Genomic DNA, 20336 nt, shown 5'->3' with positions numbered 1-20336 from the left:
GCAAATGAGCAAAATAAATAACAATATGGGGATGAGGTAGTTGGGTGGGCTAATTTCAGATGCGCTGTGTACATGTAGAACCCTTTCCACAGAGGGTTCTACATGGAATCCAAAAGGGTACTACCTGGAACCAAAAAGGGTTATCCTATGGGGACAGCCGAAAAAAACCTTTTGGAACCCTTTTTTCTAAGAGTGTAGGGATTTCTTGGCTAACTGAGGTAAAACAGTAATTATGCTCATAGATTATGCATGTATGAACTACACATTGACATCCAGCCCAAAGCAGGAGGTTTAAAAAATACTTACTAGTCGCCAAAGTACCGGAGCCTGTCTTTAAGTCGTAGGGCAACTTCTACTTTTATCTTTCTTATCTGGTTTCAAAGGTTGAATAATATGACATCTGTAGCCGCTACTCAGACTGTGATGTCCAAAAATAAGTTATTTGATCTTCCCGAGACATCACACAGTATCTTATCGATGCATACAAAATGGAATTCCTTGTCCTGGATTGACTTCAAACGAAGTGAATGCTGCTCTGATGTGAAAGGAATACCTAACATTTTCAACATTGGAAAGAATATGTCTCCTTTTTGAAAATAGAATGTGAAGCGATTGTAGAATTACCAGAATATTCCTCATAAATTGGTCAAAATAGGAATGCAATGAGTTGAGACACCAGAGAGAGAGAGAGAGAGAGAGAGAGACAGAGAGAGAGAGAGAGAGAGAGAGACAGAGAGAGAGAGAGAGAGAGAGAGAGAGAGAGAGAGAGAGAGAGAGAGAGAGAGAGAGAGAGAGAGATCATGGCCGCATGATCAAAATAACATCTTGCTTAACTGCAGGGATTTGAAAAACAGCCAGGATTGGCCTTCTAAAATAATTCCAGAACAGGGGAAAGAGTCAGACAGACTGTTGTGGTGAAGAAGAAGACATTACCTCAATGAACGTATCTAGCGGAGAGTGCAATGAAGACAAGTCATTTAAAGAGCACACACAGGGGGCCTGATCCAGCCTTATCAAACACATTAACACACACTTATTTGGAAAGTGAGAAAGCAAGCTCATCCCTACTATGGTGGGTGTTTAAACACATGGGCTAGTTCATCAGATTATAGGATGTATTGTTTTAACTAAATGCTTTAGACAAATGAGCTGTGATATGCCACTGGGTTAATTGGTTTCTTAATCAACACAGAAGGTAGGACTTGACTTCCATTTCAAAAAGCTCTCCATGTTAGCTCCCTGTGATATCGCAGTGTGTTGAGATTTTACAACACTATCTCTAATTTCTCCTGTTCTTTTCCAATATAAGAGTAACCAAGTGAAATGTGTTTTCATATTCATTCAATAGGCAACCAACTGCACTGTACTCTTGACTTAGGGCAGAGAGGGGTTGCTGAATACCCCTTATTTTTTACCTGGGATAGTACTTACGATTGCAGTGAAGACAAAGTAGGTGGTAATTCAGGAAAAGTGCTGCAAGAAATACAGTCAAGCTGAAGAATTGCTCACTTACAGGAGTTGGTTAGATAGGCCTCCTGGAGAATATTCCTTCTCCCAGGAAGGAAGTGTGTCACTCTGACAGAGTGTAAAAGAGGAAAAACTGACGACTGATGAGGGCTGGCTGGCTGCTAGTGTGGGCTAAAACCACAGTAGCTATGGAAACTTAGAGAGGGGTAGGAAAAAAGAATGAGAAAGAATGACAAAGAATGAGAGAGAGAGAGAGAGAGAGAGAGAGAGAGAGAGAGAGAGAGAGAGAGAGAGAGAGAGAGGGGGGTAGAGAGAGAGGTAGAGAGAGAGAGAGAGAGAGAGAGAGAGAGAGAGAGAGAGAGGTAGAGAGAGAGAGGTAGAGAGAGAGAGGTAGAGAGAGAGAGAGAGAGAGAGAGAGAGAGAGAGAGAGAGAGAGAGAGAGCGAGAGAGAGAGGTAGAGAGAGAGAGAGAGAGAGAGCGAGCGGTAGAGAGAGAGAGAGAGAGAGAGAGAGAGAGAGAGAGAGAGAGAGAGAGAAACTCTAAATAACGCATGTAGAGCAGAATTGGGCCAATACCCCCTCCTTATTCGAATAGAAAAAAGAGCCATCAAATTTTACAACCATCTAAAAACAAGTGACCCCAAAACATTCCATCACACAGCTCTACTATGTCAAGAGATGAAACTAGAGAAGAGTCCCCTCAGCCAGCTGGTTCTGAGGCTCAGTTCACTAATCAAAACCAACCTCATAGAGCCTCAGGACAGCACTCAGAAAATCTGACCCAACCAAATCATCACAAAGCAAAAAGAAAAATATATCACCTATTGGAAAGACACCACAAAAAATCAAAGTAAACTTCAATGCTATTTGGCTCTAAACAGACAGTACATGGTGGCAGACTATCTGACCACTGTGACTGATAGAAAACTGAGGAAAACAATGACTAGGTACAGACTCAGTGAGCACAGTCTGGCTATAGAGACCGGTCGTCACAGGAAAACCTGGCTGCCCAGAGAGGACAGGCTGTGCTCACTCTGCCCCCGGGGAGAGGTAGAGACAGAGCTGCATTTCCTATTACACTGTGACAAATACTCAGACCTAAGAGAATCTTTTTTTGCCAAAATTATCATTCAGTACAAACAATTTGAAACTATAAAAGAGGAAGAAAAAATCCAATATTTATTGGGTGAAAAACCTAAATGTGCAATTTTGGCAGCCAAATATGTGTCCTCCTGCCACAACCTGAGGGACAGCCAGTGAAAAGTGTAATGTAATGTCAATAATATTTCCTGTTTTGTTTTTCATACCATGTAATGTGTCTTCTCAGTCATGTTGAGATTGCTTGACTACTATTGCTTTAATGTATTGTTATTCTCATTAATATTGTTGTTGTAGTTGCTGTTAATGGTAATTCCATTTCCACTACTACTATTATTATTATTGCTGTTGGTCCCACCATTTTTGTTATATCTATACTTTGACAATGTAAGTCATTTTACTTGCCATGTCAATAAAGTCTATTGAATTGAATTGAGTTGAATTGAGAGAGGTAGAGAGAGAGAGAGGTAGAGAGAGAGAGAGAGAGAGAGAGAGAGAGAGAGAGAGAGAGAGAGAGAGAGAGAGAGAGAGAGAGAGAGAGAAGAGAGAGAGAGAAAGAGGTAGAGAGAGAGAGAGAGGTAGAGAGAGAGAGAGGGGTAGAGAGAGAGGGTAGAGAGAGAGAGAGAGGTAGAGAGAGAGAGGTAGAGAGAGAGAGAGAGAGGTAGAGAGAGAGGTAGAGAGAGAGAGAGGTAGAGAGAGAGAGAGGTAGCGAGAGAGAGAGAGAGAGGGGTAGAGAGAGAGAGAGGTAGAGAGAGGTAGAGAGAGAGGTAGAGAGAGAGAGAGAGAGCAAGAGAGAGAGAGAGAGGGGTAGAGAGAGAGAGAGGTAGAGAGAGGTAGAGAGAGAGGTAGAGAGAGAGAGAGAGAGCAAGAGAGAGAGAGAGGTAGAGAGGTAGAGAGAGAGCAAGAGAGAAAGACTGTCATGAAAAAATATAATTATATATCCTTATTAGATGACATGATGATTGTATGCTGTAAATGTGTTGTTACAGTCTCTAGTCTCCTGAGAAATGAATGAGAACAAATTAATGGACTGACAAACCCATACATGGAGACAGATTTAGATGATGCATCATGTCAACAGAAAGCTCGACATTCACTTCAAATGGGAATGGTACTGTAGCTGTACTCTTGTTTTCGTTTTACTATAAATTGTAGCAGTAAATAGTCAATGGGATTAGACCAGGTAATAAAAGTGACCATTGATTGAGTATTTTCTTTTAACACTGGTCCTCCCTCAAAGCATTGGAGGAGTCCTGTGAGCAATGCTACCTGATGTCAATCAAGGTTAGAGAGACCCAGGGGGTCCAGATATCTAATGGCCAGGTCTCGTTGACGATAGAAACCAAATGTATAACACACCGTACGTTAGAGGAGCCAACATTGAACAACCACATTGTCATGTATTTTTATAGAAAACTGTTTATGAGCAAAACGGTACGGGGGACTATAACTGGGAGGTCAAGCCAAGGTCAGTGATGCTACATGGGAGGGTTTTAGGTGCTCTATAAATCCACTGTAATGTCCTCAAGTCTCGTTGAGCCGAGGATGGGATTTTCAGAGCAATTAACTTTCCCCATCCATTCCATCCACATTTCTCTGGCTGGCCACTGTACTATAGCATACTGTGAATTTAAAATGGAAGAAGAGGATCCTAGAAATATACTCTCTTTTTTTCCCAAGGCTCCTAGCTACAGTGATTAACATCTTGCATTATGTAAATGTTCCACTTGTAAATCTTGTGATGCAACTCATACAGTATGAATAGAATCATTTTGCAATGATGGATGGAGAGAGACTGACAAGAAGGAATACAACTGATAGTGACTACATCCACATACATGTCAGAATCCCACGCTCGTCAGCATCCTCTCTATTATTTTTGCTCTCCCTCTCAAGCTGATCTCAGGTTTTTCTGAACCCTTCTCCTTTCCTCTCCTCTCCTCTCCTCACCGCTCACGTCAGAGGAGGCCAAATCTTCTTTAACGTAGCAGAAAGAGCATAAGTGCCTCTTAAGTGCAGCAAAGACTCTCCTTCCAGTGACTCAGCACAGCAGAGGAGAAGGCAGAGCAAAGCAAGGCTGTGGAGTTGTTGGGATGACGGACAAGGAGAAGACTTGTTGTAGTGTTTAGGCCCACAGCAGGCCTGGAAGCCTTCCACTGGCCTAAATGTGGCCAGTTTCCCTCCCTGTGTGTGTGTGTGTGTGTGTGTGTGTGTGTGTGTGCCAGCCCAGCCAGTATAATTAAACATGATTCTTTGCCCCGGAGAGAGGACCACTCACTGTCTGTGCTCAACATCACATTATGCCTGCATTTCCAAGAGCAGACATTACATTTATGTGCTTCTGTTTACACTGACAAATAAGTGTTCCACACAGTCCTGGCTTACAATACAACACCTGGGTGGTGGTGGTGTTATTTTAAACCGTGGCAATCGATACATCTCAACCTGTGAAACCCTAACACTGCTTTACAACAGACAGAGACAATGAATGGGAATAGTGAAAATGGAGAGAGTGTTAGAAAGTGTGGTTTTCAGAAAGTATGTTGGATGGCCTGTGTATTTACAGTATGTGTACAGTGGCAGATAGATGGGGTGAGAGGGAGAGTGTTAATACAGGGTGTGGTTCCAGACAGTACCTTGGACGGCCTGCAGTTTGTTGGTCTGGATGATAATGCAGAGCTGCAGGACCAGCTGAGGAGCACTCTCCAGGAAGGTGGCCAGGAGGTGCAGCATGCTGACGTCAGCGAACTCGTACACCATCCTCCAGTAGAACCTCCAGTGGTCATGGTCCCCACTGCGCCGACTCCGGATGCCCAGGTAGATGGCATGGAAATACCTGGGATAAAAGGAAACAATAAGTCCATGAGCCAAATTACAGGACACCCGTGGCGCATTTCCACTAAGGATTTACCCCAGTGTTTTACCCAAAAGGCTCAAACTTTTCTGTTTTCATCTACGCGTGCTGGCACCCATGTCTCACTGGGCCATGGCTCCAGCGGACCAGCTCTGACTTTCAGCTTGCATTTACATAACAATGGCTAACTGTGGACTTTAACACCTTCTTACAAAACAACAGTCTTGATGATGCAGATGTTGTTGATTCTCCTCGTCACAAGTCTGTAGTGTCACACTCCTGATGGAAACACAATAACACTAGAGCTTACATTAACATAAAACACTGCGAAACCCTGGTGTGGTGGTAAGTCTAGATGGAAAAGCACCAGCAGTGACCTTGTCAAGAAGTTTGGATCTCTTGGCATAACAGCTTAGAATGGTTATACATGTACAGTATATAAAGAATTATATCATATTAGAGTTGTTATGTGGCCCTTTTCATCTCTCTTCATTCTCTTACAATCCTATCTACAATTAATTTGACCAGGACTCATTTCTAACATTGGGTCCTATGCAACAGAATGCATTTAGCAGTAAAAGGCTGCCTGATGTTGTGTTGTGTTATCCTGTGTGTTAGGTATGTCTAAGGATGCACATGTATTTGATGTGAATTATGTAGTGCTATTGCAGTTGATCCTGTGAATACTGACATAATGTGGCTAGAAACAAACACAGAGTAAGTGATGTGATCCCCTGTAGCTCAGTTGGTAGAGCAGTTGGTAGAGCATGGCGCTTGCAACGCCAAGGTTGTGGGTTTGTTTCCCACGGGGGGCCAGTATGAAAATGTATGCACTCACTAACTGTAAGTCGCTCTGGATAAGAGCGTCTGCTAAATTACTAAAATGTAAATGCGATTGTTAAGTAAATTTAGCTTGGTATTGTAGCTAGAATAATGTTTTTGATATACATGTACGTTTAATCTGTAATTGCAAATTAATAAATATATGAAAGAATAATGACCAATTGTTTTCTAAAAGTAGACTTAATTGTTACACAGTGAGAACGTCTCAAATTAAATTTTATTGGTCACATACACGTGTTTAGCAGATGTTATTGCGGGTGTAGCGAAATGCTTGTGCTTCTAGCTCCGACAGTGCAGTAATATCTAAGAAGTAATATCTAACAATTTCACAACATATACCCAATACACACAAATCTAAGTAAGGAATGAATGAAGAATATATACATATATTTGGACGAGCGATGTCAGAGCGGCATGGACTAAGATACAGTAGAATAGTATAGAATACAGTATATACATATGAGATGAGTAATGCAAGATATGTAAACATTATTACATAAAAAAAAAAACATTTTAGTAATTTTATTAAAGTGACTAAAATACCGTAGAATAGTATAGAATACAGTTAATACATATGAGATGAGTAATGCAAGATATGTAAACATTATTAAAGTGGCTAGTGTTCAATTTTTTAAAGTGGCCAGTGATTTCTAGTCTATGTCTATAGGCAGCAGCCTCTAATGTGCTAGTGATTGCTGTTTAACAGTCTGATGGCCTTGAGATAGAAGCTGTTTTTCGGTCTCTCGGTCCCAGCTTTGATGCACCTGTACTGACCTCGCCTTCTGGATGATAGCGGGCAGAACAGGCAGTGTCTTGGGTGGTTGATGTCCTTGATGATCTTTTTGGCCTTCCTGTGACATCGGGTGCTGTAGGTGTCCTGGAGGGCAGGTAGTTTGCCCCAAGTAATGAGTTGGGCAGACCGCACCACCCTCTGTAGAGCCTTGCGGTTGCGGGCGGTGCAGTTGCCGTACCAGGTGATACAGCCCGACAGGATGCTCTCAATTGAGCATCTTTAAAGGTTTGTGAGGGTTTTAGGTGCCAAGACACATTTCTTCAGCCTCCTGATGTTAAATATGCTCTGTTGCACCTTCTTCACCACACTGTCTGTGTGGGTGGTCCATTTCAGTTTGTCAGTGATGTGTACGCTAAGGAACTTGAAGCTTTCCACCTTCTCCACTGCGGTCCCGTCGATGTGGCTAGGGGGGTGCACCTTCTGCTGTTTCCTGAAGTCCACGATCATCTCCTTTGTTTTGTTGACGTTGAGTGAGAGGTTATTTTCCTGGCACCACACTCCCAGAGCCCTCACCTCCTCCCTGTAGGCTGTCTCGTCATTATTGGTAATCAAGTCTACTACTGTTGTGTCGTCTGCAAACTTGATGATTGAGTTGGAGGCGTGCTTGGCCACGCAGTCATGGGTGAACAGGGAGTACAGGAGTGGGCTGAGCACGCACACTTGTGGGGCCCCAGTGTTGAGGATCAGCGAAGTGGAGGTGTTGTTTCCTACCTTCAGCACCTGGGGGCGTTCCGTCAGGAAGTCCAGGACCCAGTTGCACAGGGTGGGGTTCAGACCCAGGGCCTCGAGCTTAATGATGAGCTATGGTACTATGGTGTTGAATGCTGATCTATAGTCAATGAACAGCATTCTTACATAGGTATTCCTCTTGTCCAGATGGAATAGGGCAGTGTGCAGAGTGATGGCGATTGCATCGTCTGTGGATCTATTGGGGCAGTAAGCAAATTGAAGTTGGTCTAGGGTGGCAGGTAAGGTAGAGGTGATATGATCCTTGACTAGTTTCTCAAAGCACTTCATGATGACAGAGGTGAGTGCTACGGGGCGATAGTTGTTTAGTTCAGTTACCTTTTCTTTCTTGGGTACAGGAACAATGGTGGCCATCTTGAAGCATGTGGGGACATCAGACTGGGATAGGGAGAGATTGAATATGCCCGTAAACACACCAGCCAGCAGGTCTGCGCATGCTCTGAGGACACGGCTAGGGATGTCGTCTGGGCCGGCAGCCTTGCGAGGGTTAACACGTTTAAATGTTTTACTCACGTCGGCCATGGAAAAGGCGAGTCCACAGTCCTTGGTAGCTGCACTGTGTTATCCTCAAAGCGGGCGAAGAAGGTGTTTAGCTTGTCCGGAAGCAAGACGTCGGTCTCGGTGATGAGGCTGGTTTTCCTTTTGTAGTCCGTGATTGTCTGTAGACCCTGCCACATACGTCTCGTGTCTGAGCTGTTGAATTGCGACTCCACTTTGTCTCTATACTGACGTTTTACTTGTTTGATTGCCTTGCGGAGTGAATAACTACACTGTTTGTATTCTGCCATATTCCTAGACAACTTGCCATGGTTAAATGCGGTGGTTCGCGCTTTCAGGTTTGTGTGAATGCTGCCATCTATCCACGGTTTCTGGTTAGGTTAGGTTTTGAAGCAGATGCTAAGCTACAGGACTGTTTTGCTAGCACAGACTGGAATATTAACCCGGGATTCTACCGATGGCATTAAGGAGTACACCACATCAGTCACCGGCTTCATCAATAAGTGCATCGATGACGTCGTCCCCACAGTGACTGTACGTACATACCCCAACCAGAAGCCATGGATTATAGGCAACATCCGCACTGAGCTAAAGGATAGAGCTGCCGCTTTCAAGGAGCGGGACTCTAACCCGGATGCTTATAAAAAATCCCACTATGCCCTCCGAAGAACCATCAAACAGGCAAAGCATCAATACAGGACTAAGATCGAATCGTACTACACCAGACTACAAAGGGAAGCACAGCCACGAGCTGCCCAGTGACACGAGCCTACCAGACGAGCTAAATTTCTTCTATGCTCGCTTCGAGGCAAGTAACACTGAAACATGCATGAGAGCATCAGCTGTTCCGGACGACCGTGTAATCACGTTCTCCGTAGCCGATGTGAGTAAGACCTTTAAACAGGTCAACATTCAGAAGGCCGCAGGGCCAGACGGATTACCAGGACGTGTACTCTGAGCATGCGCTGACCAACTGGCAAGTGTCTTCACTGACATTTTCAACCTCTCCCTGTCTGAGTCTATAATACCAAGATGTTTCAAGCAGACCACCATAGTCCCTGTGCCCAAGAACACTAAGGTAACCTGCCTAAATGACTACCGACCCGTAGCACTCACGTCTGTAGCCATGACGTGCTTTGAAAGGCTGGTCATGGCTCACATCAACATCATTAACCCAGAAACCCTAGAAACACTCCAATGTGCATACCACCCCAACAGATCCACATAATATGCAATCTCTATTGCGCTCCACACTGCCCTTTCAAACCTGGACAAAAGGAACACCTATGTGAGAATGCTATTCATTGACTACAGCTCAGTTTTCAACACCATAGTGCCCTCAAAGCTCATCACTAAGCTAAGGACCCTGGGACTAAACACCTCCCTCTGCAACTGGATCCTGGACTTCCTGGCGGGCCGCCCCTAGGTGGTAAGGGTAGGTAACAACACATCCGCCATGCTGATCCTCAACACGTGGGCCCCTCAGGGGTGCGTGCTCAGTCCCCTCCTGTACTCCCTGTTCACTCATGACTGCATGGCCAGGTACGACTCCAACACCATCATTAAGTTTGTGATGACTCAACAGTGGTAGGCCTGATCACCGACAACGACGAGACAGCCTATAGGGAGGAGGTCAGAGACCTGGCCGTATGGTGCCAGGACAACAACCTCTCCCTCAACGTGATCAAGACAATGGAGATGATTGTGGACTACAGGAAAAAGAAGAGGACCGAGCACATCCCCATTCTCATCGACGGGGCTGTAGTGGAGCAGGTTGAGAGCTTCAAGTTCCTTGGTGTCCACATCACCAACAAATTAACATGGTCCACGCATACCAAGACAGTCGTGAAGAGGGCACGACAAAACCTATTCCCCCTAAGGAGATTGAAAAGATTTGGCATGGGTCCTCAGATCCTCAAAAGGTTCTACAGCTGCACCATCGAGAGCATCCTGACTGGTTGCATCACTGCCTGGTATGGCAACTGCTCGGCCTCCGACCACAAGGCACTACAGAGGGTAGTGCGTACGGCCTAGTACATCATTGGGGCCAAGCTTCATGCCATCCAGGACCTCTATACCAGGCGGTGTCAGAGGAAGGCCCTAAAAATTGTGAAAGACTCCAGCCACCCTAGTCATAGACTGTTCTCTCTGCTACCGCACGGCAAGCAGTACCGGAGTGCCAAGTCTAGTTCCAAGATGCTTCTAAACAGCTTCTACCCCCAAGCCATAAGACTCCTGAACATCTAATCAAATGGCTAACCAGACTATTTGCACCCCCCATATTTTTATTTCGTATTATTTTATATTGTATTTTTTGGTATTCTTTCTTAAAATGCATTGTTGGTTAAGGGCTTGTAAGTAAGCATTCACCTGTTGTATTAGGCGCATGTGACAAATACATTTGATTTGATTTGATATGATTTAATAGTCACAGTGGGTACGACATCTCCTATACACTTCCTGATAAGCTCAGTTACCGTATCAGTGTATTAGTCTAAATTATTTTCGCAAGCTACCCGGAACATATCCAAGTCCGTGTGATCAAAACAATCTTGAAGCGTGGATTCCGATTGGTCAGACCAGTATTGGATAGTCCTTAGCACGGTTACTTCCTGTTTGAGTTTCTGCCTATAGGAAGGGAGAAGCAAAATGGAGTCGTGGTCAGATTTGCCAAAAGGAGGGCCGGGGAGGGCCTTGTAAGCATCCCAGATGTTTGAATAACAGTGGTCGAGTGTTTTAGCAGCGCGAGTACTACAGTCGATATGTTGATAGAACTTCGGCAGTCTTCAAATTTGCTTTGTTAAAATCCCCAGCTACAATAAATGCAGCCTCAGGATATGTGGTTTCCAGTTTGCATAAAGTCCAGTGAAGTTCTTTGAGGGCCGTCGTGGTATTGGCTTGAGGGGTGATATAAACGGCCATGGCTATAATAGAGGAAAATTATCTTGGGAGATAATACGGTCGTCATTTGATTGTGAGGTATTCTAGGTCGGGTGAACAAAAGGTCGTTAATCATGAAACACACACCTCCGCCCTTCAGCTTCCCGGAGAGATATTTATTCCTGTCTGTGCGATGAACTGAGAATCGACAGAGTATCCAGTAGGCCCTGATGTCTCTCTGGAATGAAATCCTTGCCCTGAGCTTGTCAACTTTGTTATCCAAAGACTGAACATTAGCGAGTAATATACTCGGAAGCGGTGGGTGGTGTGCACGCCTCCTATGTCGAACCAGCAGGCCGCCTCGAGTGCCTCTCCTCCGCCGGCGATGTTTTGGGTCGGCCTCTGGAATCAGTTCAATTGCTGGGTAGAGCGAACAAAGGATCTGCTTCGGGAAAGTTGTATTCCTGGTCGTAATGCTGGTAGTTCTGGTGAGTTACCGCAGCTCTGATATCCAATAGTTCTTCCTGGCTGTATGTAATGACACTAAACATTTCCTGAGCTAATAATGTAAAAAATAATACATAAAAAAACAAAATACTGCAAAGTTTCCTAAGAGCTAGTCGCGAGGCCGTCATCTCCGACGGCGCCAGCATTTTAGACCAACAAACACTAAGTGGCACTTAAGATGAGTTAACCTCTGCATTGGCCTTTCTCTTCCTCCATCTTTCCCTCTCCCTCCACCCCCACGGGCAGAAACCAGCTATCCGTTTTCTTGTTCTAGGCTGCCCATAGGGCTCTGGTAAAAAGTAGTGCACTATATTGTCATGGTTCCACAGAGAGACCGTCCTAGAGACATTAATGACACTCAGGTGTGTCCTATTACTCATTATGATTTCCCTGTTAAAAGAGGTGTGTTTTCTGTTGTCCTTTGCAGAAGCTTTAATTGTTTGCCGTGTGCTTTTGTCTCCTGAGTGAGTTTTCAAGACTTAGTGTTTGTTGTTTTTCCCGTGTTACTGTGATCCTTCAGTTACCGTTTCTCAGTAAAGTATTATGTTTATCCTTAACCACTGATTCCTCGTCTGGTCTCTTCTCTGCTCCTGGGTCCAACCTCACCACGTCACATACAGTTGAAGTCGGAAGTTTACATACACTTAGGTTGGAGTCATTCAAATTCATTTTTCAACCACTCCACACATTTCTTGTTAACAAACAATAGTTTTGGCAAGTCGGTTAGGACATCTACTTTGTGCATGACACAAGTAATTTTTCCAATAATTGTTTACAGACAGATTATTTCACATATAATTCACTGTATCACAATTCCAGTGGGTCAGAAGTTTACATACACTAAGTTGACTGTGCCTTTAAACAGCTTGGAAAATTCCGGAAAATAATGTCATGCCTTTAGAAGCTTCTGATAGGCTAATTGACATAATATGAGTCAATTGGAAGTGCACCTGTGGATGTATTTCAAGGCCTACCTTCAAACTCAGTGCCTCTTTGCTTGACATCATGGGAAAATCAAAAGAAATCAGCCAAGACCTCAGAACATTTTTGTAAACCTCCACAAGTATGGTTCATCCTTGGGAGCAATTTCCAAATGCCTGAAGGTACCACGTTTATCTGTACAAACAATAGTATGCAAGTATAAACACCATGGGTGCAAACAGCCGTCAAACCGCTCAGGAAGGAGACGCGTTCTGTCTCCTAGAGATGAACGTACTTTGGTGCGGAAAGTGCAAATCAATCCCTTAATAACAGCAAAGGACCTTGTGAAGATGCTGGAGGAAACAGGTACAAAAGTATCTATATCCACAGTAAAATGAGTCCTATATCGACATAACCTGAAAGGCCGCTCAGCAAGGAAGAAGCCACTGCTCCAAAACCGCCATAAAAAAGCCAGACTACGGTTTGCAACTGCACATGGGGACAAAGATCGTACTTTATGGAGAAATGCCCACAGGTCTGATGAAACAAAAATAGAACTGTTTGGCCATATTGACCATCGTTATGTTTGGAGGAAAAAGGGGGGACTTGCAAGCCGAAGAACACCATCCCAACCGTGAAGCACGGGGGTGGCAGCATCATGCTGTGGGTTGCTTTTCTGCAGGAGGGACTGGTGCACTTCACAAAATAGATGGCATCATGAGGATGAAAAATTATGTGGATATATTGAAGCAACATCTCAAGACATCAGTCAGGAAGTTAAAGCTTGGTCGCAAATGGGTCTTCCAAATGGACAATGACCCCAAGCATCCTTCCAAAGTTGTGGCAAAATGGCTTAAGGACAACAAAGTCAAGGTATTGGAGTGGCCATCACAAAGCCCTGACCTCAATCCTATAGAACATTTGTGGGCAGAACTGAAAAAGCGTGTGCGAGCAAGGAGGCCTACAAACCTGACTCAGTTACACCAGCTCTGTCAGGAGGAATGGACCTAAATTCACCAAACTTATTGTGGGAAGCTTGTGGAAGGCTACCCGAAACGTTTGATCCAAGTTAAACAATTTAAAGGCAATGCTACCAAATACTAATTGAGTGTATGTAAACTTCTGACCCACTGGGAATGTGATGAAAGAAATAAAAGCTGAAATAAATAATTCTCTCTACTATTATTCTGACATTTCACATTCTTAAAATAAAGTGGTGATCCTAACTGACCTAAGACAGGGAATCTTTACTAGGATTAAATGTCAGGAATTGTGAAAAACTGAGTTTAAATGTATTTGGCTAAGGTGAATGTAAACTTCTGATTTCAACTGTATATATAGGGAATAGGGTGCCATTTGGGACTCAGCCCGAGAGTGGATGGAGCATATTCACTCTAAGCTGCTAGCTATTCCCAACTAATTAACCATTTAAACAAAAAGGCTTGAAAGAGCTTTTTTCTTGAATATACACTTTTACCACTAGAGAGAGAGAGGTGCAGAATGAACATGAGCTATTGACTACATCTACACCAATCTATTAATTTAAATCCTCACACACAAAATAATATGCTCCACTGGTAGTCTGGGCAACCTTCCTAACATAACCCCCCAGAATCTACCGTCTCACCCCGGGGCTATTTCAGTACTGCTTCTACTACTCCATTACATGAGAATATGTTCAGGGGAGTCCAACTTGGCGACTAATTAGTCTGTATTTTGGTTCCCATTCTGCACTCTGCATATTTGCACTCTATAATTTTTGTTACCTCTCTACATCAAGACACTAATATTACGCACATTTTGTCACAAATAGCCACATACAAATGCTGCATCTGTAATGCTAATGTGGAAATGATTGAACTGCAGGTGTGTATTTTCACAAAACTGCTTCTATCACACTTAGTGCAAGTGTATGCTTTGACTATTGATACTTTCTATAAGTGCCTCATTAAGAGAGATCTCTTGATTTTGCAGTAGAACTTTCCTGCAACGCAGGACATTTTAAACTTGTAGTGTATTTGAGGTTTAAAAATGCTCCAAAAGTTAGAAATTTCACAAATAATTCCACAAGTAATTTCCACAAATTTCAGACTTGCTGTAGGAAACTGGCTCAAATTAAGATCCTACATCTGTAAATGTGTATTACAGAGTACCAAAGTATGAGTCATAATACCTATAAAACCTAGGGGTAAAACAGGGAAATGGTTCCAATCGTCTTTCCACCATTCATTTTTCCCATTGGGGATTTTAGAAACACTTAAAATAAGGGCTGAGTTTTGTGTAGGCTTACCCTGGCGTGACGTTTTGATAACCTTGTAAATCTCTCTAGGACAAGGTGACTTTTATCAATATATTCGCCTGTATTTACCCCCAAATGCCATGATGATCTGGACGAGATTGCCGAATCGAGGCAAAGGTAAGAATATCTAGATTAACTATCTAATGTTAGCTAAATGTAGTAATGAATAAATTAGCTACATTTCTTTAAATGGACAATTATGTGAACTGTCTTGTGCATGTTTTAAATTGACACAATACCTGTTAGTAAAGGCGTCAGCTAGAGATGACGTGCAGGAGCTTGCAGGGATTTGTAGTTTTGCATGATGTCTACTTTGATGCTAATTAGAATTTTCGAATCTGAGAGTAAATAGAGCCGAATATGTTGATAAAAGTCACCTTGTCCAGGGCCTCCCGAGTGGCGCAGCGGTCTAAGGCACTGCATCGCAGTGCTTGAGTCGTTACTACAGACCCGGATTCGATCCCGGGCTGTATCACAACCGGCCGTGATCGGGAGTCTCATTGGGCGGCGCACAATTTGCCCAGCGTCGTCCGGGTTAGGGGAGGGTTTGGCCGGGGGGGGCTTTACTTGGCTCATAGTTTTCTAGTGACTCCTTGTGGCGGGCTGGGCACCTGCAGGCTGACCTCGGTCGTCAGTTGAACTGTGTTTCCTCCGACACATTGGTGCGGCTGGCTTACGGGTTAAGTTGGCGGGTGTTAAGAAGCGTGGTTTGGCGGGTCATGTTTCGGAGGACGCATGACTCGACCTTCATCTCCCGAGCCCGTTAGGGAGTTGCAGCGATGAGACTAGATCGAAATTGAGGAGAAAAAGGGGGTGAAATACAACAACAAAAAAAAGTAATATTGTCCAGGAGATATTTACATACAGTTGAAGTCGGAAGTTTACATACACCTTCACCAAATACATTTAAACTCAGTTTTTCACAATTCCTGACATTTAATCCTAGTAAAAATTCTTAGGTCAGTTAGGATCACCACTTTATTTTAAGAATGTGAAATGTCAGAATAATAGTAGAGAGAATGATTTCTTTCATTAATATGTTAATAACTAAAGATGTTGACACTATTCTCAACATTCCTTGGTATTGCGTATACTATCGCAAAATAACTGTCTTAAATAGAGATCATGGTTAAAACAACGCTACGTTAGTTTTAATGTGTTAGGATACACGTATATGATTTATTTCGAGTAGAAACCTTTGAATCTTACTGTTTTGGAAATATAATGTTAATGCAACGATTGTGTCTTAAATCATGTACATGTTGATTGTTATGTCACAGTATTCATATATTAGTCACTATATACATCTGAAGTATTTGGATGTATTGATATGGGACTATTACAGTTGAAGTCGGAGGTTTACATACACCTTAGCCAAATACATTTAAACTCAGTTTTTCACAATTCCTGACATTTAATCCTAGTAAAGATTCCCTGTCTTAGGTCAGTTAGGATCACCACTTTATTTTAAGAATGTGAAATGTCAGAATAATAGTAGAGAGAATTATTTATTTTAGCTTTTATTTATTTCATCACATTCCCAGTGGGTCAGAAGTTTACATACACTCAATTAGTATTTGGTAGCATTGTCTTTAAATTGTTTAACTCAAATGTTTCGGGTAGCCTTCCACAAGCTTCCCACAATAAGTTTTTTTTTGGCCCATTCCTCCTGACAGAGCTGGTTTAACTGAGTCAGGTTTGTAGGCCTCCTTGCTCGCACACGCTTTTTCAGTTCTGCCCACACATTTTCTATAGGACTGAGGTCAGGGCTTTGTGATGGCCACTCCAATACCTTGACTTTGTTGTCCTTAAGCCATTTTGCCACAACTTTGGAAGTATGCTTGGGGTCATTGTCCATTTGGAAGACCCATTTGCGACCAAGCTTTAACTTCCTGACTGATGTCTTGAGATGTTGCTTCAATATATCCACATAATTTTCCTTCCTCATGATGCCGTCTGTTTTGTGAAGTGCAACAGTCCCTACTGCAGCAAAGCACCCCCACAGCATGATGCTGCCACCCCTGTGCTTCACGGTTGGGATGGTGTTCTTCGGCTTGCAAGTACCCCCTTTTTCCTCCAACCATAACGATGGTCATTATGGCCTAACAGTTCTATTTCTGTTTCATCAGACCAGAGGACATTTCTCCAAAATGTACGATCTTTTTCCCCATGTGCAGTTGCAAACCGTAGTCTGGCTTTTTTATTGCGGTTTTGGAGCAGTGGCTTCTTCCTTGCTGAGCGGCCTTTCAGGTTATGTCGATATATGACTCGTTTTACTGTGGATATAGATACTTTTGTACCTGTTTACTCCAGCATCTTCACAAGGTCCTTTGCTGTTGTTCTGGGATTGATTTGCACTTTTCGCACCAAAGTATGTTAATCTCTACGAGACAGAACGTGCCTCCTTCCTGAGCGGTATGACTGCTGCATGGTCCCATGGTGTTTATCCTTGCGTACTATTGTTTGTACAGATGAACGTGGTACATTCAGGCATTTGGAAATTGCTCCCAAGGATGAACCAGACTTGTGGAGGTCTACCATTTTTTTTCTGAGGTCTTGGCTGATTTATTTTGATTTTCCCATGATGTCAAGCAAAGAGGCACTGAGTTTGAAGGTAGACCTTGAAATACATCCACAGGTACACATCCAATTGACTCAAATGATGTCAATTAGCCTATCAGAAGCTTCTAAAGCCATGACATAATTTTCTGGAATTTTCCAAGCTGTTTAAAGGCACATTCAACTTAGTGTATGTAAACTTCTGACCCACTGGAATTGTGATACAGTGAATTATAAGTGAAATAATCTGTCTGTAAACAATTGTTGGAAAAAGTACTTGTGTCATGTACAAAGTAGATGTCCTAACCGACTTGCCAAAACTATAGTTTGTTAACAAGAAATTTGTGGAGTGGTTGAAAAACGAGTTTTAATGACTCCAACCTAAGTGTATGTAAACTTCCGACTTCAATTGTAGTTATCAAAACGTCACGCTAGGCTAAGCCTACACGAAACACAGCCCTTATTTTAAGTGTTTCTAAAATCCCCTATGGGAAAAATGAATGGTGGAAAAACGATTGGAACCATTTCCCCATTTCACCGTTAGGTTTTATGGGTATTATGACACCTCCACTGTGGGGCTCCATATGCAACACCACTTTGAAAGGACTGTGGTTGAATACTTATATTTTGTTTATCAATTTGTACTTATCACAACATCTCACCTGTGAACGAACCATGTTTATGTTTCTCTAGTAGAAACCAAACACAAACAGTGAGTGTTTTGCATTTCATTGATATGAATTCAAGGTTTGCGAGATGAGTTCAACTTTCTGTGACTCTGTTTATGTCTTAAAGTCTCCGGGGTCAGCTAAGGATCACCATGGTAATTACACTTCAGAGGTTTCTAAAAATCCCATTTCCCATTTCAAAACAGAGCACCGAAGACAGGATGCTTAAGAAAATTTGATCTATAAACAACAATTCTGACTAGGTTGACTGTCATTGCTAAAGGTCAATGACTGAATATGGCCCATTTGAAATGTAGCCAGACTGTGAATTGATACACTGACTGTTCCAACTCCTTTTTTTCCAGGAAGCAGCTACTGTAGGGCCCTGAATTCGTTTCCAACAGATGCCCTGCCTACTGGCATCTGCGTTGTATTCATTTGGCACCAAATGGAAGATAGAAGTACTGAAACAGGAAGGGACTACCTGAATTGTCCAATAAAAAATTATTGTTTTCCGTTTTCGATTGAAGAACGTTTTAAAAGGTTTCGCTAGGGTGTGCCCTAATGTATACGACCCTGCCAGCCCTGCCCCAGCCCCAGCCCCGGTGCCAGATTACCCATTCCCAGGGTGTCTCTGGGGGCCTCACACAGACACATTATCCCCCTGACCCACCCAGGCACCCAGCCAACCAGAGCAGCATACTCACACTCACAGGCAACAGAGAGATGAACCAACAATGACCTGCACTAAATGGGCCAAGCAATGCCATGCCAGCCCCTTGTATTATGACATTAATTTTTTATGTTTTATTTGTTTAACCTTTATTTAACTAGGCAGATCATGACATTAATGCACATCAAACCCAAATGCTTAGTCTCAGTCTTCAGCTACCATACATCTTTGTTTACAATGGTTGTAGTACTGAGTCAAAATATTCCCTAGGATGGTTTTTGAGCTAATTATTTTATTTTGATGTTTGTACAATGATGTGAACTAAAGGATTATTTTACATTTACGTCATTTAGCAGACACTCTTATCCAGAGCGACTTACAAATAGGATTATATTTAATTACTGAGTATCACATCATTCCTCACAACAAGACTACAGTCTTTTATAATCTCTAAACTCATGACACATATCGCCACCAAGCTTACCCATGATGAGTTATCTAGAATCCAGATACATGCACATTGAGCGCTTCTTTTTCTCTCAATAGAAGGCAAAACGTCATCATCTGAATCTAGGCAAATGCATCACTCTTAGTGACATCATCATTCTAGTTCATTTCCTCCATTGATTTCCGGAGGAGGAAAGAGGCCCTTTTCCCCTCAATAACTGCCTACCTCTCCCTTTAAGAAGCCACTCATCATAACCACTGGCCTGTACTACTCTACAGTAAGGACAGCCAATGTATGATGATGGAATCTACCAAAGTACTTGCTTTGGGGTCTCTTTAATTGGAGTACTTGCTCTATAAAAAACCCATCAAAAGATATAGTGTTGTGTTATAAATAAGCTATAAAACAAGTGGTCCAACCATTGCTTTAGGTACAATCCAAGCATCAAACTTCCTTTGTCCTTTAGACAAATATTTTATAGAATAACTAAAAAGCTTCCTTCACAAACTTTCTTATTACAGAGATGTATGGAGAAGAGAAACTCTGTGTCATACAGAATCATTACAAACATCCGTTACTCTTGCATTTATGCCTCTAATTTGCATTAAGTTAGTATTTTAGAAGTGTCAGAATAAATGTTCATTATTTGGAATCCTGACCTATTTTTAGATAAGTCGAATCTTGCACGGAAATATACACTTTTTTTACTGAGCTATTTACTGAATAGTATCTTTGGGTCAAACAAAGCGGTTTCAGTTTAGCTGTATACTAGACCTCTGTAGATATATTAGACTTTAGTATAACAATGTCTGGCATGGAAGCTCTACAAATCTACAGACAAGCATGATTATGATAGTGGTAAAGTATTATGCAACCACAAGGATACTTCCCTCCTGCCCTGTCAGTGATCAAAGGACCTATTCATGATTGATCAATCAAAAGAGGAATGCTTCAAATATCTTGACATCACTTATTGCCCAAGAGCTGGGCATAAAAATCACACACAAATAACAGCAACAATAAACACAGCAGCAGATCCCATCCCTTCATGGGCTTTAGGTCTGTCTCTGTATTCAGGCTAG

The 20336-nt window shown here is 42.6% G+C and overlaps 1 protein-coding gene across 1 annotated transcript in view; it reads right to left on the bottom strand.

Moving 5' to 3' along the window:
• Positions 1 to 20336, bottom strand: part of LOC121580937 (XK-related protein 4) — a 101388-nt gene that overhangs the window by 18307 nt on the left and 62745 nt on the right. The window contains exon 2 of the mRNA XM_041896150.2: positions 5201 to 5400. Coding sequence (XP_041752084.1) covers positions 5201 to 5400 — 200 coding nt within the window. The remainder of the gene's footprint in view (positions 1 to 5200; positions 5401 to 20336) is intronic.

This window comes from Coregonus clupeaformis, chromosome 14, assembly GCF_020615455.1.
Source record: "Coregonus clupeaformis isolate EN_2021a chromosome 14, ASM2061545v1, whole genome shotgun sequence".
NCBI classification, from domain to species: Eukaryota; Metazoa; Chordata; class Actinopteri; order Salmoniformes; family Salmonidae; genus Coregonus; species Coregonus clupeaformis.
Note: the sequence above shows the minus strand (reverse complement) of the source record. Positions and strands in the feature narration are given on the sequence as shown.